The sequence below is a fragment of the Sapajus apella genome, unplaced genomic scaffold (genome assembly GCF_009761245.1).
Source record: "Sapajus apella isolate SASKATOON/1434 unplaced genomic scaffold, GSC_monkey_1.0 scaffold144, whole genome shotgun sequence".
Classification (NCBI taxonomy): Eukaryota; Metazoa; Chordata; class Mammalia; order Primates; family Cebidae; genus Sapajus; species Sapajus apella.
In genome coordinates, this window is record NW_022437084.1 from 2,683,469 (window position 1) to 2,709,749 (window position 26,281).

Below are 26,281 nucleotides of genomic sequence, written 5' to 3' on the forward strand. Positions count from 1 at the left end.
TCTCTCCTGGCTGGGCCTCAGTTCTGGGTGATGAAAGTGGCAGAAGCCAGCGTAGCCCTACTGCTCTGTGCCTCAGTTTCCCTCTCGAGAGAGTGGCTGAGATCACTCCAGCTTCACAGGGCTGCTGAAGAGAGAAGCCCACTCGATGGGGAACACAGATCCTGCTTATGGGAGCAATTCCAAAGCAGGCACATGGCACCCAGGGGCCCTGAGCTGGGAGGATGCTGGTCAGGTGTGGTCCCAGCCCCGCTACTGTGAGCCGCTGGCTCCCTGCCAGAGATTCTGCTAAGTGCTCCACCTGTGTCTTGTTCAATCCTCACAACACCCACTGTACAGATAAGGAAAGTGAGGCCCAGGGGAGGCAGCTGCCCCAAGTCAGTCTGGTCTCTCTGTCTCCCATCCTTAGCCTCCTGGGGGTCCTGTCTCTGTCTCCCACTCTTAGCCTCCTGGGGGTCCTGCCCCAACCCTCTGGCAAATTTGTCCCTGAAAACTAAGGGTTAGAACCATGGTGCTCGGGGGTGATGTTTCATGAAATCTTTAATGAAATTGGGGAGAGGGGCACAAACAGAAGGGAGGGGCACTGGGGACAGGCTTTGGGACAAGGGATGTGGGCATGGGGCAGGGCAGGGCAGGGGGCTCTCCTCTTCCCTGCAGCAACCCTCCCCCAATCATCCCACTGACGGGGGAGGGAAGTGGGGAGGTGGAGCCATAAATATGTCCAGAATTTCAAAGAGACGAGGGGCGAAGAGCTGGCCAGGGCTCTCAGAGAGGGGGCAGGGGCAGGCCTGGGCCACCCTTGTCCGGGGGCCCTGGCTCCTTGGGCGGCCGTGGGGGCCCCGGGGGGTCCCCTGGCTTGCGACCGTGCTTGCGAAAGTAGCGGTAGCGCTGGACGTAGGCCCGCACCAGGTTGCTCACCTTCACCGGGTTGATCTCCCCGCTTTTGCTGTGGCAGATCTGGGGGGCCGGGGACAGCCGGAGTCACCACTAGGCTCCTGGGGCCCCATCCACCAGGGCCGCTGGGCGCAGCTTGGGACAGGAGTGCTTCCCCAATGATAGGCTAAGGTCCCTCTGTCCCCCTTGACAATGGGTCCCCCAGGGCCAGCGGAACAGGCCCAGGTGGCCTTGAGAAAATCTCGTCACCCCCTCACCTCCCAGACTGACGTCCTCCCCATCTCCCATCCGCACACATCTGTCCTCCAGCTCGCCCTCCCCCCATCCTGTGTCTGCCTCTCTCTCCATGTGCCCACCTTGTGGACGGCCTTCCTCAGGATGTCCTTGTACTCCTCCTTGGTGATGTCCTTCTTCTGGTAGTACGGCTTGATGGCCAGCTTCACCTCCTCCACCGCCCGCTCCTGCGTGTGCAGCTTCTTCAGATACTGGGGGGGTGGCGACGGCAGGGAGGAAGGGTCAGCAAGGGCCAGTGAGTACCGGAACTTCCGCCTCCGCTGGCCTCTGCAGCCAGCTTGGCCCTCTGGCCGTCCTGCTGTGCTTGGGCTAGAAGTCCTGCTGAGGGTCTGTCCCATGCGCCCTCTGCTGCAGGGACCTGGGACCAAAGGCCAGCCCTGGGCCTCTGAATGTCACTGGACATCTCTAGGCCGAACACTGCCTGCCCCAGGCCTGGCCATGACATGTGTCACCTGCCCTCACAAAGTTCGGTGTGACAAGGCAGGCACTGGCTGAGCAATTACAGCTGATTTTGAATCAGACTACAGGCAGGGCCGTTTCTGAGGACAGCAGGAAAACTGCACAGGGCTTTTCACCGCAGGACGGGAGGACGCAGTTTAGGTTTTGTTTTTTGTTTTTTTGAGATGGAGTCTTGCTCCATTGCCCAGGCTGCAATGGGGTGGTGCAATCTTGGCTCACTGCAACCTCCGCCTCCTGGGTTCACGTGATTCTCCTGCCTCAGACTCCTGAGTAGCTGGGATTATAGGTGCACGCCACCACACCCAGCTAATTTTTGTATCTTTAGTAGAGATAGGGTTTCACCATGTTGGTCTGGCAGGTCTCGAACTCCTGACCTCAAACTGGGCCTCCCAGAGCGCTAGGATTACGGGAGCAAGCCACCACGCCCAGCCTCCAGTTTATGTTTTTATAATACTGCTCTGGTCACCAAGGCAATGGAGGAAATGGCTACGGCTGAGGGGCACTGGGGAGTGAGGGTGAGGATTGTCCTCGGACCCATTTGCGTTGGAAGCCTGGTCTGCCACCCCTGGCTCCAAGCCCTGGGATGATCAGCCAAATCTCCTTTTTGTGGCTCATTTTTGTTTCTTTGTTTTGAGACAGGGTCTTTCCCTGACACACAGGCTGGAGCGCAGTGGCACAATCACTGCTCACTGCAGCCCTGCACTCCTGGGCTCAAGTGATCCTCCCACCTCAGCCTCCTGAGTAGCTGGGACTAGAGGTGCCACCACCACACACGGCTAATTCTTGGACTTTTTGTGGCAACTGGGCCTCACTATGTTGCCCAAGCTGATCTTGAACTCCTGGGCTCAAGCGATCCACCCGCCTCGGCCTTGCAAACTTTTGGAATTACAGGCATGAGCCACTGCACCTGGCCACCTTTGTGGCTCATTTGTAAAACAGGGACAGCACCTATGGGGAGGACTATACTGACACACATGGAGGACATGGCACAGGCCAGGCACAGATCAAGGACTCAATCCAGGGGAGCTGTGCCTCTTCCCAGAGGAATGGCCGTGCAGATGAAAAGGAGAGGACAGGACGGGGGGCAGGGCAGAGAGCCTCTGAGGCAAGGCTCTTCCCGCCCGTGGCCAGCAAGCTAGGAGATCCAGCAGCCGCAGCTCGGGTAGCAGCTGCATCCCTGGCCTCAGGCAGAATCTTTGTCAGAGCAGACAGGAAACCTCTAGCCGGAGAGCCACATAGGACCAGAGAAGAAGAAGCCCTCTGCAGGCACAAGGGACAGTCCCTTGGCACCACCCTTGGGGAGGCTGCCCTCCCAAGCCAGGTGACTATTCCCCATAACCCAGGGCCAAGCCAAGTGGGGGCAAGTAAACTGAGTCCTGGGAAGGGCAGGGCACAATGGCTAACAGAGTCCAGGGACACTGTCTGACGCGCTGAACTGTGAGGGCAACTCTGTGGCCAGGAGAGACACACACCACCTGGAGGGACTCCTCAGGCTTGCCTGCTGCCACAGGGGGAGGGTCTCTAGAGAGACGCTGCTCCCCAGCACCCATCTCAGATGTGGCAAAAAGGGGCAAAGGGCAGAGCACAGACCAGGGCAGAGTAAGGGCCACTGCAGACGAGAAGGTCCTCACCGTGTCAGCCCTGCAGCACAGGGCAGGAGCCATGGACACGTGACGGGCTAAGCCGCAGCCCCACCTCTGCGGCTCACACGGGGATGTTTCATGGGGTTTATCCAGCTTTATCGGGCACCGTGAACAACTGCGTGAAGGTGAGCCACACCACCGCCTGGCTATGGGCTGCTGGACTATGAGAAAAAACATCCAGGCTGGGCACAGTGGCTCATGTCTGGAATCCCAGCACTTTGGAAGGCTGAGGTGGGAAAATCACTTGAGCCCAGGAGTTTCAGATCAGCCTGGGCAACGTAGTGAGACCCCGACTCTACAAATAATTAAGAAATTAGCTCCACCATCAAATGGAAGTGGTATAAAAAGTAAAAAAAAAAGAAAAAAGAAATTAGCTAGTCACCATGGCACGTATCTGTCTAGCTACACAGGAGGGTGAGGTAGGAGGATCCCTTGAGCCCAAGAGGTCAAGGTTGAGGCTACAGTGAGCTGTGACTGTGCCACTGCATGCCAGCCTGGGTGACAGAGGGAGACCCTGTCTCAAAAACCAACCAAAAAAAAAAAAGGAAACCACACACAAAAACCCTTATCCAGACCTGATCAAGAGAGAAACAGGCCCAGAGCCCAGGACAGGAGCCAGCCAGAGCCGCTGAAAAAGAACCCGTGTTACTATGTACCTGGCATCCACTCTCCCTCCCCTCATCTAAAGACAGGGTCTTGACTTTTCATTCAAAAACCACCCTCCCCCACTGACACAGAGAGGGAGAGAGCATGAGCAACAGGTAATCAAGGGGTGGACTGCAGTGCAGTGTGTGTCTATGTGGGGTATACGCACACACCCCCACATACACAGACACAATTTTCCTTCGGCCCCACCCAACGCGTTTCCTGCTCCTCCATTCCAGTGGAAGTTCAGTTCCTTACAGTTTCATGACTTTGGCCTCTAAGGCCCTGTGTGCCTGCCTCAGTCTCCCTTTCTCCTTGAGCCCCCGAATCTCAGTTCCTGTCTATATTTTCTACAGAACTGTCACCACCAACCCACCTCTCCCTAGGCCAGCTCACCTTATCTGTGTCCCCACGTCCCTCGGAGCTGCTGCTGCCCTCTCTCTTGTCAGAAGTGGCAGCCAGCCCGGTGGGGGTGGGAGGGGTCGACCCGCAGCCCCCCAGGGGGAGGCTGCCAGGAAGCAGGTAGCTGGAGGGGCCAGGGGGCAGACCCAGAGAAGTGGGCACAGGAGCTGGGGTCACCCCCAGACTTGAGGGTGGCTTTCTGTGGCTGAGGATCTGTGGGAAGAGGATGGAGGGGTGGTGAGTAAAGGGATGTGACAGGGAAGAGGGGACGTGCACCCCACTGTTCCCATGCTGACTTCCCCACAGCCGAGGCAACAGGCTCCTCTTCAGGCTGATACCTTGCCCTAGAGCTGCCGGGCCTGCGGTTCCTCTCCTAACCCGAGGCAATGGACAAAAGAAGGGGCGGCAGGGACTCTCCCCCAGGGGAGCCCACCTGGTTGGTGGCCTGGATCAGCTCCTGGGCCTTCGCTCGGCTCGCCAAGTTGGCTTCTTCCATCTTGAAGAGAAGTGCAGTCACTGCAGGAGGTGGAGAGGTGACAACATGGAGATGGGGGGAGGTGACAGGACAGGAGCTGGTGAAGCTCACCTGGACACTCACTGCCATCTCTTGCCCTGGGTCCCAGGACAGCCACAAGGCCCCACACTCAGAACTGGGAAAAGGGGACCGGGCGAGGTGGCTCACGCATGTAATCCCAGCACTTTGGGAGGCTGAGACAGACAGATCACCAGAGGTCAGGAGTTCAAGACCAGCCTGGCCAATATGGTGAAACCTCATCTCTGCTAAAAATAAAAAATTAGCCAGGTGTGGTAGTGCATGCCTGTAGTCTCAGCTGCTTGGGAGGCTGAGGCAGAACAGCTTGAACCTGGGAGGCAGAAGTCGCAGTGAGCCGAGATTACGCCATTACACTCCAGCCTGGGCGACAGAGTGAGACTCTGTCTCAAAAAAAAAAAAAGAACTGGAAAAAAGGGGGCCTCAGTCAATGAGAGAATGACCCCCACCCCGAATGTTCTTGGGACTCCAGGTGTGTGGGTGGGGGGCTGGCCAGGGTCATGCAGTGAAGAGACGGTGGCAGGAGTGAGATTTCTGTCTCCTGACCCCCTGGAAGCCAGTCCCAGCCTCTCTCCCCACCTCTGCAGTCTGGTAGAGGCAACTGCCATCCGCAAGGAACACAGTGCCCTGCGCAAACCATTCTTTCTCATCCCTCTATCCTAGTTCCCCTCTAGGGACACCCCTGAACCTAGCCCAGTACTCCATTCTGGGCTGGCTGCCCCCTGCTCTGGTCAGCCCCTCTCTCCCAGTACACCAAAGCACCTAGAGCCCCTGGACAGACCCCAGCTGGCCTCACCCACCCCTACCCTCCCAGTCCATGTCCCCACAAACCTGCTTCCAGAGCACCCCACCACCTCCAAGTCTGTACCCTTCAGTCCCCATCCTGCCCCATCCTGTCTTGCTCGCCCCAGCACCCTCCTCCCCAGGGGACACTCACAGGCCAGGACGCCACTGGTAGTGCAGTCCACACCAGCTGGCAGGTTCCAGGGCATGGGCGGGGGCAGCGTGGGCAGCTGGGAGACACGGGAAGCCGGCCCGTCCTCCGCCCCCGAGTCACCGGCTGTGGACCCCGCGCTGGGGGCAGTGCTTGGGGCGGCCGCAGCAGTGCTGGTGGCCGTGGTGGTGGCGGGCTGCTGCTCCTCCTCCTCCTCCTCTTCCTCCTCCTCTTCTTCCTCTTCCTCCTCCTCCTCTGCCCCCCCTCGGACCCCAGCCTCCTCGGTGGCCTCCTCAGGCAGGAAGGAGACCTCGGGTGTCTTGCAGCTGCTGTCCACGGTCTGTGAGTCCGGAGTGAGGGCAGGGGGCGGTGGGGCTACCTTGGGGGGTGGGGTGCTAGGGACCTTGGCTGCCCGTTCCTCTCCGGACCACGAAGTCTCCTCTGCCCCCTTGGTGCCCGCCGCCTGGCTGCAGCTATCCGCCTTGGACTTCTTGAGTGACACCGGGCCACTACTGCCCCCGCTGCCGCCTCCACTGCGGACCTTTTTCCTGGTCTTGGATGGCTTGGTCTTTCCCTTGGTCCCCTTGGCTTTCTTGGCCCCAGCCTTGGCCTTGACCTTGGTCTTTTTGGGCTTGGTGCTGCCCGGAGCTGCTTTGGCCATCTCAGTCGGGGCCCGCTCATCGGGCTTGAGGAAAGGGGAGCGACTCTCCCGGTCGCGGCTGAATTTGACGCCGATGGAGCCCAGGCCGGCCGCCGCGGCGTCCTTGGCCGGGGTGGTGCTGCTGACACCCTCGCGGATCAGCACGGCCACCTTGGACTGCAACTTCACCTTCCGGGAGGAACAGGAGGACGACGAAGATGAAGAGCCTGAGCCGCTGCTGACCGGTGGCTTTGGCGGGGGCCCTGAGGAAGGCGCTGACTCCTTGGGGGGCCGGGCCTTCTTGGATGACCTGTCCCTGTCCCTATCTCTGTCCCTGTCCCGATCCCGGTCCCCCCCGTCCAGAGCCTTCCGACGAGACCCCTTCTCCCGGGAGGAGGAGGAGGAGGAAGCGGCCCCCGAGCGACGCCGGTCCTTCTGGCTGCTCTTGCCGCCCCGCTCCTCGCCGCTAAGTCCCTCAGAGTCGTACAGGACCTCCCGCTTAGGTGACGAGGCCGGGACAGGAGAGGGTCCTCGGGGGTCGGACTTGTCAAGCCGGCCCACCGTGATGGTCCGCTTGATGGCGAAGAGGTCGTGGTCCGTTAGGTCCTGGATGGAGGGCGGCACGGCCCCCCGGCGGCGGCTGTCGCGGTCACCGCCAGAGGTGGAGCCGGAGGGCGGTGGAGCAGGTGCCGGGGCCTTCTCGTTGCCATCCCCAGACCGTTTCTCGCCCCGGGACCGCGACCGCTTCTTCTTCTTCTTGCTGCCGCCACCCTCCCGGTGTTTCCCACGGTGCCGCTCACGCCTCGAGGATGACGAAGAAGAGGTGGCTGGGGGCGGGGAAGCCGAGCGCCTCCGCCGCCGCCGCTTTTCCCGGGACCGCGACCTGCGGCTGCCTCCGCGGCGGCGGTCGGTGCTGCGCGAGCGGCGGCGGGCAGAGCGGGAGCGGGAGCGGGAGCGGGAGCGGCGGCGGGCAGACGACGAGGTGTGGGAGCCGGGCTTGCGGTCCCGCGAGCGGTGCTTCTTGGAGTCCCAGGGCGAGGCTGGGGCGGGCGGCGCAGACTGGGTGGCCGACGAGGATGAAGCCACCTCCTTGGCCTCACCGCTGCGCTTGCGCTCCCGCCGGGACTTCTTGCGCGTGGGGGGACCCACGGCGGCTGCGGGGGCCGGCGCGGGTGCCGGGGAGGGCGAGCGCTGCCGGTAGCGCTCCCGCCGCTGGGTCAGGATCTTGCGGCGCAGGTCCAGGCCGCCCCAGCGCGAGTCAGCAGCAGGCGGAGCGGGGGCTGGCTCCCCCAGGTCCACCTGCAGGGCGCCCTCGCCATCCGACTCCGCGTGCAGGGACAAGAAGTCATCCCCCTCGGGGGCCCGGGGAGCAGGAGGCTGGGGTAGGGGCTGGGCCGCAGGTGCAGCCGAGGCGGCGGGCGGAGGCCGGGTGGCCCGGCCGCTGGAGCGGAAAAGGGACAATGCCACCCTGGGCTCCTCCTCTGGCTGGACAATCTCGCCCTCCTCAATCTCCGAGTCTCCGGGCGGCAGCAGGGGTGGCGGGTGGGCGGCTCCACCAGCGGTCACCACCTCCACAGAGACCTTGCCTTCCCGACAGGCCTCTGCCTCGGTCCCCACGACGAAGACCCGCCGGCGCGTGGCTCCATCAGCCCGGGTGGAGTCCGCCTGGGGCGGCGTTCCAGGGGCCGTAGTCGGCTGTGTGGGCTGTGGGTCTGGGCGGGGGCTCTCGTCACCTGGGAAGTCCTGGCTCAGGCTGTTTTCATCGTAGATGCCCGCCAGGGTCTCCGAGATGCGGCTGATGCTCTGGGACAGGCCCTCCTCCTCCTCCTCCTCTTCCTCTTCCTCTTCTTCCTCTTCCTCCTCCTCCTCTTCCTCCTCCGGTGAGGGGGTCCCGGCTGATGAGCTGGGGTTGGAGCCAGTGGGCTCGAAGGGGTCGTACTTTTGCTCCGGAGCAGGCGGTGGAGAGTAGGCCTCGTCGGTGGGGTGGAAGGGGTCATAGATGTCGAATCGGGGGGCAGGTGGGGCTGGGGGTGCAGGTGGCGGTGGGGGTGGGGGAGGGGAAGGGGAGGAAGATGAGGGAGAAGGGGAAGGGGAGGAGGACGCAGAAGAGGGGGCAGGAGGTGGGGCAGGGCCTCCGTCTCCCGTGCCCAAGGTGAGGTGACGAGCACAGGTGGGCCGAGAAGAGTTCGACTGTGGAGAAACTGCAAAAGATCAGTAAGAGAGAGGTCAGGGCCTGCACCTCCCTCCTGCTGCCCACTCTCTGGCCTGGCCATGGACACTACACTGCCCAGGAAGCCCCAAGTGCTTCCTAGGGGCCAGCTGTAGAATGCTCCCGACAACTGCATACCACGATTCTTAACCCGAGGGTCACTGGAGGAAACTGAGGCAGAGGGCTGCAGTATCCTCCCCAAGGGCACAAAGAGAGGAGGCAGCAGTCAGGGTATAAACTCAATGTGGCCCCGAACCTGCACTCCCATATCCTGAGACACGGCACTGGCCTAACCCTGGGCAATGTACCCTGGCCATTAAACTAGGAACTACCTTGACCAGTGCTGGCGAGCGATCTCAGGAGGTGGAGGCTGCAGTGAACTATGACCGCAACACTGCACTCCAGCCTGGGCCAAGAAGAAACAGGAAACAGGCCGGGACAGCAGAGCTGAGGTTTAAACCTAAGCCCCCCTCCAAGACAAAAACAAGCTCCGGCCTGCAGCGCCAGCTGCCTCTCGTGGGAGTTTCTCCCACGTGGTGGAGGGAAGAATGGGTGAGATTCCGGTGCAGAGCCAGGAAGTGGAAGAGCTGGGGAGCCCAGGAAGCCTGGTCCTCACCCCAAGCTCTTCACTCTGTGCCGAGTCCCCACCCAAGGGATTACACCTGCTCAGCACTCAGAGACACCACTGACCAGTGATGGCAGCGATGACAAAGGTTTGCCACCTTTGTGGCATGGGGATCCTACATTACCACGTTCACCCCTCAAGAGCCCACTACGTTGTGCTAACTACTACAGTCAAAATGCCACAGTCACACGATGGAGACAGAGGCCACACCACAGGCAAGGATGGCAGCACAGTGGTGTGAGGGCAGAACCAGGGAAGCAAAGGGGTCTAGAGGGCAGCACCGGAGCGACCCCTTGATCCACACTCACCAGACACATGACCACAGGCAAGTGATCAGTGCATCTGCCTCAGTTTCCTCATCTATAAAATGGGGGTTTCTTCATTCATTCAACACCATTTATGGCAGGGCGGGGTGGCTCATGCCTGTAATCCCAGCACTTTGGGAGGCCAAGGTGGACAGATCACTAGAGGTCAGGAGTTCGAGACCAACCTGACCAACATGGTAAAACCTGTCTCTACTAAAAAAAATATAAAAATTAGCCGGAGTGGTGGCGTGCACCTGTAAGCCCAGCTACTCGGGAGGCTGTGGCAGGAGAATTATTTGAGCCTGGGAGGCATTCCAGCCTGGGCAAAGAGAGTGAAACTCCTTCTTTAAAAAAAAGGAAAAGAAAACGGTGAACAAAGCTGGGTGTGCTAGTTCATACCTGTAATCCCAGGACTTTGGGAGGCCAGGGCGGGTGGATCACCTGAGGTCGAGAGTTTCAGACTAGCCTGACCAACATGGAAAAACCCTGTCTCTACTAAAAATACAAAATTAGTCGGGCATGATAGCGCATGGCTGTAATCCCAGCTACTCAGGAGGTTGAGGCAGGAGAACCACTTGAACGTGGGAGGTAGGGGTTATGATGAGCTGAGATCTCACCATTTGCACTCCAGCCTGGGCAACAAGAACAAAACTCCGTCTCAAAAAAAAAGATACCAATGAGTGGCGTGTCCAGTCCCTCAGCTGCTGAGGGCTTAGGGGAAGATGAAGCAGGGGTGATGATGACAGCACTGACTTCCCAGGACGAGCGCTGGAATAGATGAGTGAGCAGAAAGAGCCAGGCTGCACCTGCTGCCAAGTAAGGATGGCTGAGCATCAGCTCTTCCTAGCCTCATCGCTATTCCCAGCACCTTAAGCATAAAACACTCCACAGACCAGAGTGGTCAGCAAACATGCGAGATCCACGGCTTCATGTAAATTTCTGTATGGGATAGGATTATGGGTGAGTTTCCTTGTTCCTAAATTTTAATATTTTCTGGAGGGAAAAGACAAAAAACCACCTGGAATAAGAAAAAACATAACCTCAGAGTCCCCCTGAGAACACCCAGTATTAGCTTCTGGATATACCTATGTCACTCTTAAGGGGCAGGGGCCAAATCCAGCATACCACCTGTTTTCCTACATCAAGTTTTACAGGAACACTGCCCTGCCCATTCGTTTACTTATCCTCTACAGCTTCTGATTTTAAAGAAACTGAAAACACTTTTGTGGGCCCCTAAGAATGTCATGGGTCCTAGGACCATGTCTCTGTACTTAATGGATAAATAGATTCCAGCTGTTAAAAAAAAAAGCAGTGGGTGGGCAGGGTGGCTCACGCCTGTGATCCCAGCACTTTGAGAGGCCAAGGCAAGAGGACTGCTTCAGCTCTGGAGTTCAAGAGCAGCCTGGGCAACACAGCAAGACTGTAATCCCAGCACTTTGGGAGGCTGAGGCAGGCTGATCACTTGAGGTCAGAAGTTTGAGACCAGCATGGCCAACACAGTGAAACCCCCTCTCTACTGAAAATATAAAAATTAGCTGAACGTGGTGGCACGCTAATCTATAATCCCAGCTACTTGGAAGGCTGAGGCAGGAGAATCACTTGAACCCGGGAGGCAGAGGTTGCAGTGAGCTGAGATCGTGCCACTGCACTCCAGCCTGGGTGACAGACTCCAACTCAAAAAAAAAAAAAAAAAAAAAAAAAAAAACTAGCCAGGCACGGTGGCATGCACCTGTAGTCCCAGCTACTCCAGAGGCTGAGACAACAGGATAGCCTGAGCCCGGGAATTTGAGGTTGCAGAGAGCCATGACTGTGCCACTGCACTCTGGCCTGGGGGACATAGTGAGACCCTGTCACACACAAAAAAAAAAAAAGAGAGAGAAGGTAAACGTGATCTGGCACAGAAGGCTGCCTGCTCTACCACAGAACCGGTGCTCATAGCTCATGGCTGGTGCCCATAGCTCACTGTACCCTCCTCCAAATCCGTATGTTCATGCAGAAGGCAGGCCTAAGCCCAGGGTTCTCAGCAGAGTCCAGGGCTCAGCAGCATGTACTGTTTAAAACGCAAATTCACAGGCCCCACCCCAGACCTGCAGAATCAGAACCCCTGGGAGTGGACCCAGCGATCTGCACGTGAACAAGTCCTCCTGGCAATTCAGATGTGCGCTCAAGCTTGGGCTAAATTGCTCACAGGGTTACCACTGTGTGTAGGGCTGGAGGAGCGGATTCCTCCTTGGGCAGCACATATCTCAGAAGTCAAAACCTTGGGCTTCAGACTCAGACACACCAGGACTTGAGGCCCAGGCCCCTCATGAAGCATCTGGCTGTGCGCCCTGAGCAAGCAGCTCCCCTTTTTCAGACTGTCTGCTCCTATGGAAGATAGAGACTCGAAGAGTCTCCCTCCTGGGGAGATGAATTCCCAGTGCAGTGACACTAATACTGAGCGTGCCGAAACCAAGTGTCTCACACACGCTAACTGCTCCCCCGTGGCCCCAGCAGGTCGGTTTTCACTTTATATACATCTGTTTGCACCTACAGCCTTGATCACATCTAATACGAAAAAAGTGAAAGGTTTTGTCTAAATGACATGATGAACACTACATCACTATCCTCACCACCACAAACAGCCAATCCCCACGCAACTCCAAGTCCACCTGCCCAGCTCCGCCCTGACCCCACATACCCGTTTTGCCCGTCCTCCAGGCCCTGAGCCGGGGCAGCAGGCTGGGCACAGGCAGAGGGATGGGATCTCTGTCCCCGATTCGGACTTCGGCCACCAGCTCCAGCATGTCCTCACTTCTGCAAGGTGGAAAAAAGGGGGTGAGCCTCAGGGGTGCTTCTGGGATTCACGCCAGGGCCTTTCCCACTCCAGCTGCCAAACTACTCACTCGCCAGGCCGCAGGTCCAGGCGGCTGGGAACCCAGGTATCCGGGGGATCCAGGACACTCACCAGCCCTGCGAGGAAGCTGTCCGCAGCCATGTCCAGCACCTAGAAGAGGCCAGAGAGGCTCCATGCCATCCCTGCTCACATGAAGATTGGCAAATCCTACTGCCCCACTCCCTAAGAAAACTGAGGACCTAATTCCTGTAGCCTGACTGCCATCAGCACTCAAAGCTTAGGCCCACAGATCAGGCCCCCAGACTCTCCCACACTGCCCCAGTCAGCATCGCAGAGCCAGGAGTCCAGGTCCCAAAACCCCACCCCCACAGACTGAAGGCCCCGTCCCTTCCTCCCTGATACCCTGAGTCCGGCCCCCAGCCCCCTCCTTCTTACTCACAGTAGCCGTGTCAGTCCCCCCTGATTCCTGGGAACGGGGCTCTGACCGTGGACTCCGGCAGTGCCGCCATCGAAGGCCATGACACCGAGAGCCATCTGAAGAGAGATTTGCATGGGAGATTGGACACAGGGGACTCACCACAGAGAGCAAAGAGGAGCTTGATCTAGTTCCTGACAGTGGAACAAGCCTCCCGCCTGCTGTCCCGGCCTCAACGCACCACCTCCCAGGAGGACTTCCCAGCACCCGTTCTGACGCCGACGGGTCAGCTATTTGTCCTACTGCCTGCCCTCAGACACCTCAGCCTGGCATTCAGACCTTGCTGGGATCTGGTCCCCACAGACCTCTCCTGCCTCCCCCCACCCCACTCACACCCTCCTGCATGCCAGCCCCAAGGAACCTCAGCGCAGCCCCTCATCGCTGAGCCCTTGTGCTGTGGGCCTACTGTGGCCGATCAGGCTTCTCTCTAATCCAAAAACTCTAGTAGGTCCTCAGAGACCCCATTCACCTGTCCCCACTCCAGGAAGGTGCCCTGACCCGTCCCCACCATGCTAGCTCAGGTGGGCCTTCTTCCCCCTCACAGCATGTGCCTGTCTCCCTTCCCCTGGACAACGGGCCCTTCCAAGGTGGCCACAAGGTGTCTGCCCCATCTTTGGCTCCCCATACCAGCACAAGGGTAGCACCCAGAGGCTTCAGAAAAGCTTATAGAATGACAGGATAAAGAATGGAGAGGGGACGGAGCTAAAAGGAATGGGCGCCATACCTTTGTCATTGGGCAGGTCTCCCTGCAGGGAGCTTCCCACGGCCTGCTGGATAGCTCGCTGTGGAAGAGGGTAAGAACCAAGCGTCAGGGGACCCAGACAGATGCTTTGCGACCTCTGCCCCTTGGGAGACAGACATCCCAAACACTGACAACCAGACTCAAGACCTTCACGGGAGCCAAGAGTCCAGGGCCCCTGCCTCAGGCTCCTGGAGTGTGGAGGCCCAGCTCCTCCATCCCTCAGCGCCAGGAGCCCAGCAGCCTCACCAGGATAAAGGCAGAAGGAGAAAGCGTGGGGTCTCTGTCTGGCGGCCCATCTCCCCGATCCTCGCCCGACTCCTCCGTCTTCCCTCGGGACTCATCTTCTTCCTCCATGGTCACCTGGAGGTCCGGGGGCAAAAGTTTGGAGTGGAGGTCCCGAGAGAAAGGATGGAAGTTGAGGGCAGACACGAAGACCTCCAGGGCCCCAGGCTACCTCTCTCAGCATCCTCTCTGGCACCCTCCTCTCCTCCACCGCATCCCACTCTACCCCGTGCTTGGGCGAGTGCTGGGCCCAACACAGACACCCCAGGGACTAGGAGCCATTCTCCTCCTTTTCTCTGGATTTCAGGTGCCTCTTCTGTCAAAGGGAGGCCTCCCCGGCTTCCACTTTTACTATCTCATTCCAAAATTCCCATAGCTTCCCTCACAACCTATCCAAACTTCAAGACCTCGTTCCCTGGCCTCCTAAGATGCAAAGCCAGCACTGAGATTTTTTGTGTGTGCTGCACTGTGATTTCAAAGAGTGTATTCCACAACAGGCCCATAAAGCCACCTTTCTCAAAGCCAGTGTGCTGGGCACCAGTCAACGCCACACCTCCAACGTCACACAGCTTCCTAGAGCATCAGCTGGCCTAAATTTTATTTATATACCTAAGTTGCAACCTTCATAGAGTGAACCGCAAAACCAGTAAGCCATTTTTTTTGAGAGGAGTCTTGCTCTGTCATCAGGCTGGAGTACACTGGCACAATCTCCTTGCAACCTCCGCCTCCCGGTTCAAGCGATTCCCTGCCTCAGCCTCCCGAGTAGCTGGGACTACAGGCATGCGCTATCACACCTGGCTAATTTTTTGTATTTCAGTAGACATGGGGTTTCACCATGTTGGCCAGAATGGTCTCGATATCCTGACCTTGCAATCTGCCTGTTCTCGGCCTCCCAAAGTGCCGGGATTACAGGCGGGAGCCACCGAGCCTGGCCCAGTATGCCATTTTTTTTTTTTTTTGAGACAGAGTTTCGCTCTTATTACCCAGGCTGGAGTGCAATGGCGCGATCTCGGCTCACCGCAACCTCCGCCTCCTGGATCAGGCAATTCTCCTGCCTCAGCCTCCTGAGCAGCTGGGATTACAGGCACGTGCCACCATGCCCAGCTAATGTTTTGTATTTTTAGTAGAGACGGGGTTTCACCACGTTGACCAGGATGGTCTTGATCTCTTGACCTCGTGATCCACTCGCCTCGGCCTTCCAAAGTGCTGGGATTACAGGCTTGAGCCACCGTGCCCGGCCCCAGTATGCCATTTTTAAAATGAAATCACTAAACTTCAGAAAGGCATGATGAAGAAAAACTTCCTAGGCGGCATTTACCTATTGCCATCTGCCCAGAGCCTTTGCAATATCACGGAAATTCTTTGATATGATTCCCCAGTTAAGGGGCTGAAAGATCGGCCATCAAACAGGTGGATGTCTTGATTAGGGCTTCAGAAAAATATGAATATTTCAGCTGTAAGCTTTCCCATGACTGTCAAATCTGCTACTCCTAAAACAATATCCAATCTCAAAATTCCTAGAAAGCTTCAAAATCCCTAACCCACAACTCAGTAGGCTTAAATGTAAATGCACAAGATAGGAGTATCTATCTCAGAGAACGGCTGTGAATACTGAAAGCCTGACTTCTGCCACACATTTAGAGCACATCAAGTGCTCAATACAGGCGAACAGGAACAAGGCCCACATTTCCCCTTCGTTTGTCTCCCGGCTTCCCCCAAGGCATGCCGGCAAAGACAAGACCTGGGTCCTGTTCTACATCCCTCCATAGATTTTCAAGCCCCGCCGAGCTTCCACATTCAGCCTCCCAGCTCCACCTAGTTCCTAACCTCCTATGACACACCCAATCCTGACAGTCTATTACATTCCAGACTCTTTCACCAATACTCCATACGCTCAGCCCTGTGGACAATTCCTGGCCCTGGGACTGCTCTCCAGCACCTCCCAGGGAAGCACATGGCTACCTAGAACAGTGACTGTCACATATTAGCTTAATCAACATCAGCTGCCTGCAGACTCAGGGATCCCCAAGACCTCTGCAGTACATAAAGATGCTTGCTGGCTCATTTAGACAGCACCGGGCTTTGCAGACACACCCTCAGCTACTCAGATCTTTTGGACAGAAGAATGCTCTGCAGATACTGCTAGGTCCTGTCTGGATCGCTGGTTTCCCCAACTACAGGGTCATAAAGCAGTCTAGTGCTTCACAAATAACTTGTTATAAAAAGTAAATAGAACAAAACAGTTCTTCACAGCACATCACAAGTAGTAAGTGGAAATGTCAATTCATGGAAGGTGAGTTAATGTTAACATATTATGTTACATAATGTTAAATATATTATGTTGGTCTGTACCAGGTTGCATTGAAAAAAATGTATCTTAATGCAAATCACCGTCAAAATAGCTTGAAAAATACTGTAATAGTGGGTCCAGATGACCCTACAGACTCTTCCAGCCTAATGTGGATTAATTTTAACTCTCTCAATAACCCTAGGGTAATCCAGAATTTTAAAACATTTTTCATTTGAATTACTTTCTGAAGGGCAAGTACATCTAAGATGGGCAAAATTTCCTCATTCTCTTCCTGTATTTTTCACCACAAGTTTACCTGTCCCCAAAGACATTCGATTTGCTCCAGGCATAAAAACTGCATTCCTGCAGTCACATTAAAGCCATCTAGATGGTTCCAGGTCCTTCTATCTGCCCCCAGCCTCCTGTCACCCATTATTAGACACTACCCAGACCTTGGAGACCCATCCAAGGCCCTTGGTACATCTCAATATTTGGCTCCCACCTCTGGTGGGCATATCCCAACCCCTTAGGTGGCCCTAAAAGATTTCCTAGTCCTTGAACATTTCTTCCAGGCCTGATAAAGGACTCCAGACCTATGCAGACCAGTTGCATCCTCAGGCCAGCCCATGTAGACACTTTCCAGCCCTAACAGACATACCCCAGGCGCTCTAGATGGCTCTGAAGATACTCCTCAGGTCTTGCAGACCCTCCTTCACCCCTGGGACATCTCTCAAGATCTCAAGATGGCCCCAGAACCCTCTAAGCAGACCCTAGACTCCGGTCAGCCCATAAAGACGATCTACAGTGTCTACAAACACGATTCAGGCCAGCTATGTGATGGAGGGCAGACGTTAGGCTCGGTCCAGGCCCAGGGACGCCCCCAGTCCTCTCGGAGATGCCCCATAGACGCCTCCAGGAACCCACGGATACGTCCGGGGGCCCTGAGAAGGCCCCCCTCTCGGCGCCAGGTTTCGCCGCAGCTGCCGGGCCCAAGACCGCCCAGTTAAGCCCTCCAAGCCCCGTGGCTTGTGGGGAGGACCCCGGGACAACTAGCGACCCGACTCCGCCCCGCCCACCCCAATAGGCCCGAACCCCGCGGCCCGGACCGCCGCCGCCATCTTACCCCGCCGCTCGGGCTGCGGCTCCAGCCCCGGCGCGGGGCGGGGCGGGCTGGGGCGGGACTCGTGAGCAAAAGAGGAGACAGGCGGAGCTAAAGCGCCGCCGAGCTTGCCGGGATTTCAAGTACCGAGCACGGCGCCGTGAAGGCTGGTGGGAAGGCAACCGGACTCGGTTTCCCAGAAGTCAAAGGAACATATGGGGCGGGGACGCGCGATGCACGCCGGGAGACGTAGTCCGCGCACCGCCTCTGCCGCGCGGGGACAGCGAGGGGGTGAGAGGTGAAGTGGGCGGGGCCGCGGAAGCCCGCGATGACGCCCCACAGTGCCCTGCGCGCGCGCGGAAAGGGTGGCGGAACAGGAGGTGACGTAAGAGGGGCTAGACCGAAGAGATGCAAGGGAATTGTAGTTCAGCGGAGTGAACACGGCTTGCTGGATGTTGTCCGGCCCACATTTTGGGCCTCAGAATCCAGATCCTCCAGGCCCACCTAAATTTAGAACCAGACGGGATGCAGCAGCGCACACCAGTAGTCCCACTCGCGAGACTGAGGTGGAGGGATCGCTTGAGCTTACAAGTTGGAGGCCAGCCTGGGCAACATAGGGAGGCCCCATCTCTAAAAAAATAAAAATAAGCCGAACGCGGTGGTTCACGCCTGTAATCTCAGCACTTTGGGAGGCCGAGGCGGGTGGATCACCTGAGGTCAGAAGTTCGAGACCAGCCTGACAAACATGGGAAAACCCCATCTCTATTAAAAATACAAAAATTGGCCGGGCGCGGTGGCTCACGCCTGTAATCCCAGCACTTTGGGAGGCCGAGGCGGGTGGATCACGAGGTCAAGAGATCGAGACCATCCTGGTCAACATAGTGAAACCCCGTCTCTACTAAAAATAAAAAAATCAGCTGGGCATGGTGGCGCATGCCTGTAATCCCAGCTACTCAGGAGGCTGAGGCAGGAGAATTGCCTGAACCCAGGAGGCAGAGGTTACAGTGAGCTGAGATCGCGCCATTGCACTCCAGCCTGAGTAACAAGAGCGAAACTCCGTCTCAAAAAAAAATAAAAATACAAAAATACAAAAATTAACCGGACGTGGTGGCTAACGCCCATAATCCCCAGCTACTTGGGAGGCTGAGGCAGGAGATTCGCTTGAACCCGGCAGGCGGAGGTTGCAGTGAGCAGAGATCGTGCCATGGCACTCCAGCCTGGAGGACAAGAACTAAACTCCGTCTCAAAAAATAAATAAATAAAAATAAACTTAGAACCCAGGGGCCCGACCCCATAGCCTCCTCATTCAGTACAGATAAGTCCGAATTCGGAATCCTCTCACTCAGGGCAGAATCCAGGCTCTTATTTCCCTCCTCCCTCGGACTCAGGAGTCTGATTTTTCCTTCCTCAGACCCAAGAGTCGGTCTCCCAGACTAGTCCTGGTCTCAAGCTCTCACATACGAATTCGGGTACCCCCAAAGCAGTGCTCTCGCTCGGACCCATTATCCCGGGTCTCCAGCCTCTCCAACCCTTGGACCCAAGAGTCCTAGTCCCCGGCTCCCTCCTTTACCGAACTTAGTAATAACGACCCAGACACCTTCCTTCCTGACACTCTCCTCCCCAGGGCCCAGGAGTCCACATTTCCAGCCCCATTTTCTCCTAGGGACCCAGAAGTCTGGGCCCTCGCCTTCCTCCTCCAAGACCCAGAAATCCTGGCTCCAGGCCCTTCATGACCCGGGCATCCCGACTTGGGCGAGCTGGCTCATGGATTAGGAATGCAGTGATCTCACGGCCCCTCCCTGCCCCGTTACCCCGCTGTCCCCCTCTAGGGCCCCACTCCCCTCCCAGTCTGTCTTCCGCTTGGCTGGGACAGCGGGAACCGGAAGCCTGGGTCCCTCGGCGGGCGGAGACTCCAGCTTCTAACCCAGACGCCCGGGTTGAAAGCTTGGCTAGGATCCCAGGGGGGAGGTGGAGCTTCTCCTCAAAACCTGCTGCTGCCTCGGAGCGCCCTATATACGGCCGCGCGCGCGAATCTACGAGCCCCGCCTACCAGACTAAGGCCTCGAAGATGGTGCCCCAGGAACCACTGTCACAGGGGTCCTTATTTGCATAGCCCCTCCCCCGACGAGCTTCCCGCCCTGACTGCTTAAAGAACGTTATTTGCATAGCCACGCCCACAGACCGCCCTCCCGCTGGGAGCGCGTGGCGGCTCTCCAGGCAAGGACAAATCTCTCGTTAGCATATGCCCGCCCCATTCGGAATTCCCCATCGCAGCGACCCCTGTTCCCTTTCCCTTATTAACATAGCTCCTCCCTCTCCTTGGCCCATCCCCCTCTTTAAGTGTCCGGAGACGCGAGCCCTCCTAGCCAGAGTTTATGATTATGCAGTAGCCTAATTAGCGTAGCCCGCCCCGCCGGGTCCCGCCCGGCTCCCCCGCAGGCGGTAGCGAAGGCAGCAGCAGCGGTGGCGACATGAGCAGCGGGGCGGCGTCCGGGACAGGGCGGGGGCGGCCCCGGGGCGGGGGGCCTGGGCCCGGGGACCCCCCGCCCAGCGAGACACACAAGCTGGTGGTCGTGGGCGGCGGCGGCGTGGGCAAGAGCGCGCTGACCATCCAGTTCATCCAGGTAGTGGGCCCTCATCCGGGAGGGTGCCCCCGGGACCCACAACTGAGCCCTGGGGGGGATCCCCGAGACCCTCGAGACCCGAGACCCGAGACCCTCCTATAAGGCCCTCTAATCTTAAAAGATCCCCACAGATTGTAACCTAAACTCTTGGAGAGTCTCCACCCCCTCCACGGGGGACCGTCCTTCTGTACTCGCATCCTGAGACCCCCCCACCATTCCCTCCCCCAGTGCCTAGACCCCGCTTACCTGCTGACCTGGCTTTGAGCACGTCCTGGGAGCACGCTAAATATAGAACGCTCACCCCATTCAGAACCTAAGCAGTCCCAGGCCTCCCACACACACCCCTCGGTGCCACCTTCAACCACCCTTGGCCCTATCTCCTCCAAACCCAGAACGCCAGTGCCCAGCATCTTTGAGATTCCCCCACGCTCGATTTTTTTTTTTTGAGACGGAGTCTCACTCTGTCACCCAGGTTGGAGTGCAGTGGTACAATCTCGGCTCACTGCAACCTCCGCCTCCCAGGTTCAAGCGATTCTCCTGACTCAGCCTCTCGAGTAGCTGGGACTACAGCGCATGCCACCACACCTGGCTAATTTCTGTATTTTTTAGTAGAGATGGGGTTTCACCATATTGGCCAGGCTGTTCTCGAACTCCTGACCTCACGATCCGCCTGCCTCAGCCTCCCAAAGTGCCGGTATTACAGGCGTGAGCTACCACGACTGGCCCTACATTTGATTCTTAGCGCTTTCCATGACCTCCCCCAGAATCTAGAAAGTCTACCCAGAACCTGGCTCTGAGACTCTTCTGGGACCACCCAGTCCTGAGAGTCCTGCTCTCCGACCCAAGATTTAAAAAGACATCCTGCCCCTTGGCTATTCCAGAAATCTTCAAGGCCCCAAGTCCTGACAATCCCCCATTCCTAAAGACCCAAACCTCTGCTCTCCCAGTCACCCCCAAGGAAAACCAACCCCTCATCTATCTTGTGTTTTTCCTCCACTGCAACTCCCTGAGCTTCTCTCAGAAACCCTGGATAGCTCTCAAGTCCTCCATGGAAGAAGCCCCCAGATTCTTTTTTTTTTTTTTTGAGACAGAGTTTTGCTCTTGTTGCCCAATCTGAAGTGCAATGGCATGATCTCGGCTCACAGCAACCTCTGCCTCCCAGGTTCAAGTGATTCTCCTGCCTCAGCCTCCGGAGTAGCTAGGATTACAGGCATGTGCCACCACACCTGGCCAATTTTGTATTTTTAGTAGAGATGGGGTTTCACCATGTTGCCCAGGCTGGTCTCGAACTCCTGACCTCAGGTGATCCACCCGCCTCAGCCTCCCAAAGTGCTGAGATTACAGGTGTGAGCCACTGTGCCTGGCCAAAGCTCCCAGATTCTTGACACCCTCAGAAAGACCTACTCTTTGGGAGTTTCTCTGGCCCCAAAAATGCATCTCAATGTCTCTAAGACTGTATCTACTATAACCTCCCAAACGCCCCTGAGCTACCTCGAGGCTGGCCCCCAGTTCTCAGCCCTGAGCTTCTCCGGCAGTGCTCTGAAGTCACACCCCTAACTACCCGCGGAGCCACAATCCCACCCAGGGCCTAGTCCTTACTGCGTCCCTCCAGGACAAGCCCTCAACAAGCACCCTTGTAACTGACAGATGCAGCCTTCAGACCCCTAGCCTCCAAAGCACCCCCTGTTTCCTGATATTCCACCCCTGCCCAGGAAACCTCCTCCCCATTCCCGAGGGAGGTCCTCCCCACTTCAAAGAAATCCTAAAAAAGTGTCTGCGCCTGAGATGCTACTGCAGAGGCCCCAGGACCCCAGGACGCGCCCCCATCCCGACCCAAGAGACCCCAGCAAGGGCCTGGGAGGGAGCCCTGCTTGTGTAGAGAAAGGCCCCCCCCGCCCTGGGCCCCTTGTACCCAGAGGCAGTCCCAGAGCTGGCCAAAGGCCTGGCTGGAGGCGGGCAGGACCCAAGCAGGAAGGGAGGGGCCCGGGCCCGAGGGTGGGGCAGCCTCTCCGCAGCCGGATTGGAACCGGGACCTTCCCCTGGGAGGAGACACTGGAGGCCTGAGGAGGAGGAGGGGCAGGGGAGGAGGAAGAGGACAGGGAGGAGGCAGAGGAGGAGGGACGGATATAGAGAGGCAGTCTGGACAGCAACGGCTCTCATAACTGATACGTTCGGTGTTTAGCCGGACTTGCTCCAAACCTCCCCGATGCTGGATGGGATGTGGTACTGTTCTTAGCCTCCTTTTCCTTTTTTCTTTTCTTTTTGAGATAGTCTCACTTTGTCACCCAGGCTGCCCAGGCTGGAGTGTAGTGGTGTGATCTCGGCTCACTGCAATGTCTGCCACCCAGGTTTAGGCGATTCTCCTGCCTCAGCCTCCCAAGTAGCTCGGATTACAGGCGCCTGCCACTGCACTTGGCTAATTTTTTTTTTTTTTTTTGAGACGGAGTTTTCACTCGTTACCCAGGCTGGAGTGCAATGGCGCGATCTCGGCTCACCGCAACCTCTGCCTCCTGGTTCAGGCAATTCTCCTGCCTCAGCCTCCTGAGTAGCTGGGATTACAGGCACACGCCACCATGCCCAGCTGAATTTTTGTATTTTTAGTAGAGACAGGGTTTCACCATGTTGACCAGGATGGTCGATCTCTTGACCTCGTGATCCACCCGCCTCAGCCTCCCAAAGTGCTGGGATTACAGGCGTGAGCCACCGCGCCCAGCCTTTTTTTTTTTTTTTTTTTTTTTAAGACGGGGTTTCACCGTGTTGGTCAGGCTGGTCTTGAACTTCCGACCTCAGGTGATCCGCCCACCTTGGCCTCCAAAGTGCTTGGATTACAGGCGTGAGCCACCACGCCCGGCCAATTTTTGTATTTTTTAGTAGAGACGGGGTTTCACCATTTTGGTCAGGCTGGTCTTGAACTCCTGACCTCATGAGCCACCGGCCTTGGCCTCCCAAAGTGCTGGAATTACAGGTGTGAGCCACCATGCCTGGCTGTTAGCCTCCTTTTTCAAATGAGGAAACAGGCTCAGAGAGGGGAAGTGATTTGTTCAATGTCACACAGCTAGGATGTAATCACAATGTGGGACATGTACCTTATACTGGAAAGAGAACCAGGAGTGACTCAGAGAGAAGAAGACTAGTGTGAGGGGCGGGGGAGTGGGGAGAGTGGGGCAGGGGAGCAGATACCCAAAGAGAAGGTGACAGAGACCCAGAAAGGGGGAAATAAAGAGGCAGAGGGTTCAGAGACCCAGCAATGGGGACAGACACTTGGAGAGAGGGACAGAGTCTTAGAGAGGCAGCCAGGGGCAGGGGTCCGTCCTCCCTGTCCTGCCTGCTGGGGCCCTGTGGTAACTTTCCTCTCCCTACCCTGCCAGTCCTACTTCGTGTCTGACTACGACCCCACCATTGAGGACTCCTACACGAAGATCTGCACTGTGGATGGCGTCCCGGCCCGGCTGGACAGTGAGGCCGCAGGGGATGGATGATGGATGGGGGTAGTGCCATCGGGGGCTGAGGGCTCTTGGGGGCGACTAGGGGGAGACTGGTCCCCACGATGGCCCCCCTCCCTGTCTCTGCAGTCCTGGACACCGCGGGCCAGGAGGAGTTCGGGGCCATGAGAGAGCAGTACATGCGTGCTGGCCACGGCTTCCTGCTGGTGTTTGCCATCAACGACCGGCAGAGGTGACAGGGGTGGCTGGAGGCGGAGCAGCGGGGGAGTCGGGGGAGGACCTGGGCTCCGCAGCTGGCTGGACCTCTTGCCTCCGGCTTCACTTGCAGTTTCAACGAGGTGAGCAAGCTCTTCACACAAATTCTCCGGGTCAAGGACCGGGACGACTTCCCCATCGTGCTGGTCGGGAACAAGGCAGATCTGGAGGCACAGCGCCAGGTTCAGGACACCCCTCTTTGTGGGGACCCCATCTTAGCATGGGAGCCTCCTTCCGCTGCACCTGTACCCCGTCTGCATCCTCCTCTGTTCCTGCAGTCCTTTGACTGCCACTGTCACAGGGCTCACCTAGATGGGTTACCCCCAAACCGGACCTTTGGGGTCCCCAGCATCACCAAGCAGAGGGCCTAGCACACCAGTGTCCTCAGGAGAGGCTGCTGGATGGAACAAAGGCCATTCAGCCCCACATCTGCCAGCCCACTTTGCCCCATCCTCCATCCTCGAGTTCCTCCCACCAGCCCCAGCACCTCCCCTGCCCACGGCCGGCCCCCTCCATGGCTCCCCAGTTCCTCCCCGGCTGCTAATGCCCCGCACAGTTGCACCCCTCCTGTCCCTGCTCCCACCACTTCCCCCACAACAGTGATTTCCACACAGAACTCATCCATTTGGCGAAGGCTTTGGGGATTTCCAGCCTTCGGGTCTTCACTGGTCTCTGCCGGGAACACCCTGACTTCTCTGCCACTCCTGGTTATCTAAGGCACAAAGGGCAAGCCACAAAGCCCGCCCCCATCCCTCACTTAGAGGACACCAAGCGCCTGCGGATCTCCCTCCAGGATCTCTCAGGAGCTCTTCCTCTTTGAGTTCTCACAGTGGTTCACCTCCCCTAGAGGATCCAGCCTGCCTGTCTGTCTCCAGCTGCAGTCACCCTGAGTGCAGGGACCTGACCCCCATGTCCTTCCCCCGCACCTCCAGGTCCCCCGATCGGAAGCATCTACCTTTGGCGCCTCCCACCACGTGCCCTACTTTGAGGCCTCGGCCAAGCTGCGTCTCAACGTGGATGAGGCTTTTGAGCAGCTGGTGCGGGCCGTCCGGTGAGCCTCGTCCCCTTCCCGTCGTCCTTGTCCCCAGCCCTTCCACTCCAAACTCACTGGCCTTTTCCCACAGGAAATACCAGGAACAAGAGCTCCCACCTACCCCTCCCAGTGCCCCCAGGAAGAAGGGCGGCGGCTGCCCCTGCGTCCTCCTGTAGCCCAGGCAAGAGAGAAGCAACAGGCACAAGCTCTTGGGACCAGCTGCCTTCGCACCTTGCTGTGTGGCCCGAGGCCCTCACTGAGCCTCAGTTTCCTCATCTGGGTCGCCCAGGACACATCACGCACCCCACCCTTACTTCTCCTGGCCTCTTCTGGGCTACTGCCACTGTGTGCCTTCTGCCAATGCTGCCTGTCCCCACCTAAACCTGGTGGGGGTGAGGGGCTCCCGGTCACTGCTGTATATAACTCCCCTCCCACAGAAAAATAAATGTCACTGCCAAAGTCAGGGCTTGCTTTTTAAAAAGGTAATGAGGGTCAGGCACTGTGGCTCACTCCTGTAATCCCAGCGCTTTGGGAGGCCGAAATGGGAGGACTGCTTGAGTTCAGGAGTTTTAGATCAGCCTGGGCAGCATAGCGAGAACCCAATCCCTTTTTTTAAAAAAAGGGTGGGGGAATGAGGTCTGGGGAGGTAATTGAATTTGGGGCACACCTGTTATAAAGCCTCCCTCCACCTACAACCCTCAGATCTAGAACCCATCGCTTGGGAAGGACAAGGAGAATTTTAAAAGCAGAACAAAGTGCTTGGACCCCTACTTCCCTATTAACAGGGCGAGTCTACCCTTTTCTGTTTTTGAGGGTATTTTCTTAGGATAAACTTTGAATGTCTGATAAAGGAATTTTTTTTCCTGCAAAGTTATAGAATGTGCATGGTGGCCCACTCCTGTAATCCCAGCACTTTGGGAGGCCAAGGTGGGTGGATCACAAGATCAGGAGTTTGAGACCAGCCTCACCAACATGGTGAAACCTTGTCTCTACTACAAACACAAAAATTAACCAGGCATGGTGGTGCATGCCTGTAGTCCCAGCTACTTGAAAGGCTGAGGCAGGAGCCAAGATCACAACACTGCACTCCAGCCTGGGCAACAGAGCAAGACTTCATTTCGAGAAAAAAATAATAATGTGTTCTTTAATATAGTAGGCAGAATCTACATATGGCTATTTAAATTTAATAAAATTTGGCTGGGTGCAGTGGTTTATGCCTGTAATCCTAGCATTTTGGGAAGCCCAGGTGGGCGGATCACTTGAGCTCGGAGTTCAAGACCAGCCCAGGCAACAAAGTGAGATCCTATCTCTACTAAAAATACAAAAACGAGCTGGGTGTGGTGGCAGGTGCCTATAGTCCCAGCTACTCGGGAGGCTGAGGCAGGAGGATCACTTGAGTCTTGGGGATAGAAACTGCAGTGAGCCAAGATCATGCCGCTGCACTCCAGCCTGGGTGACAGCAAGACTGTCTCAAAAAAATAAATTAAAAAACTTAAAACGCAGTTCCTCAGTCACATCATTTCAAGAGCTCAGTTGTGATGTGGCTACTGGCTTTTTTTTTTTGAGACAGAGTTTTGCTCTGCTGTCCAGGCTGGAAGAATTGTG

At 57.2% G+C, this 26,281-nt stretch overlaps 2 protein-coding genes across 5 annotated transcripts; one reads left to right on the forward strand and one right to left on the reverse strand.

Annotated features, from left to right (window-relative positions):
* Positions 1-515: 515 nt before the first annotated feature.
* SCAF1 (SR-related CTD associated factor 1) lies at positions 516-17,458 on the reverse strand. 4 transcript variants are annotated; one of them, XM_032264421.1, is made up of 11 exons: positions 17,346-17,458; positions 13,897-14,010; positions 13,633-13,690; positions 12,873-12,967; positions 12,483-12,583; positions 12,278-12,393; positions 5,822-8,659; positions 4,768-4,850; positions 4,329-4,547; positions 1,248-1,376; positions 516-954 (listed from the first exon to the last, which is right to left on the reverse strand). In XM_032264421.1, exons 2-11 carry the CDS (start codon positions 14,002-14,004, stop codon positions 763-765), a joined length of 3,939 nt encoding a protein of 1,312 aa, XP_032120312.1. In that variant the 5' UTR covers positions 14,005-14,010; positions 17,346-17,458; the 3' UTR covers positions 516-762. The 4 variants fall into 4 exon arrangements, with proteins under 4 accessions (XP_032120312.1, XP_032120313.1, XP_032120314.1 ...); XM_032264422.1 differs by lacking the exon at positions 17,346-17,458 and adding an exon at positions 16,881-17,299; XM_032264423.1 differs by lacking the exon at positions 17,346-17,458 and having other exon boundaries at positions 12,869-12,967.
* Positions 17,459-19,752: 2,294 nt separating this feature from the next.
* Positions 19,753-25,139, forward strand: RRAS (RAS related). The gene is made up of 6 exons (XM_032264438.1): positions 19,753-19,945; positions 23,314-23,401; positions 23,518-23,620; positions 23,717-23,825; positions 24,576-24,694; positions 24,768-25,139. Exons 1-6 carry the CDS (start codon positions 19,793-19,795, stop codon positions 24,850-24,852), a joined length of 657 nt encoding a protein of 218 aa, XP_032120329.1. The 5' UTR covers positions 19,753-19,792; the 3' UTR covers positions 24,853-25,139.
* The last annotated feature ends 1,142 nt before the right edge of the window (positions 25,140-26,281 follow it).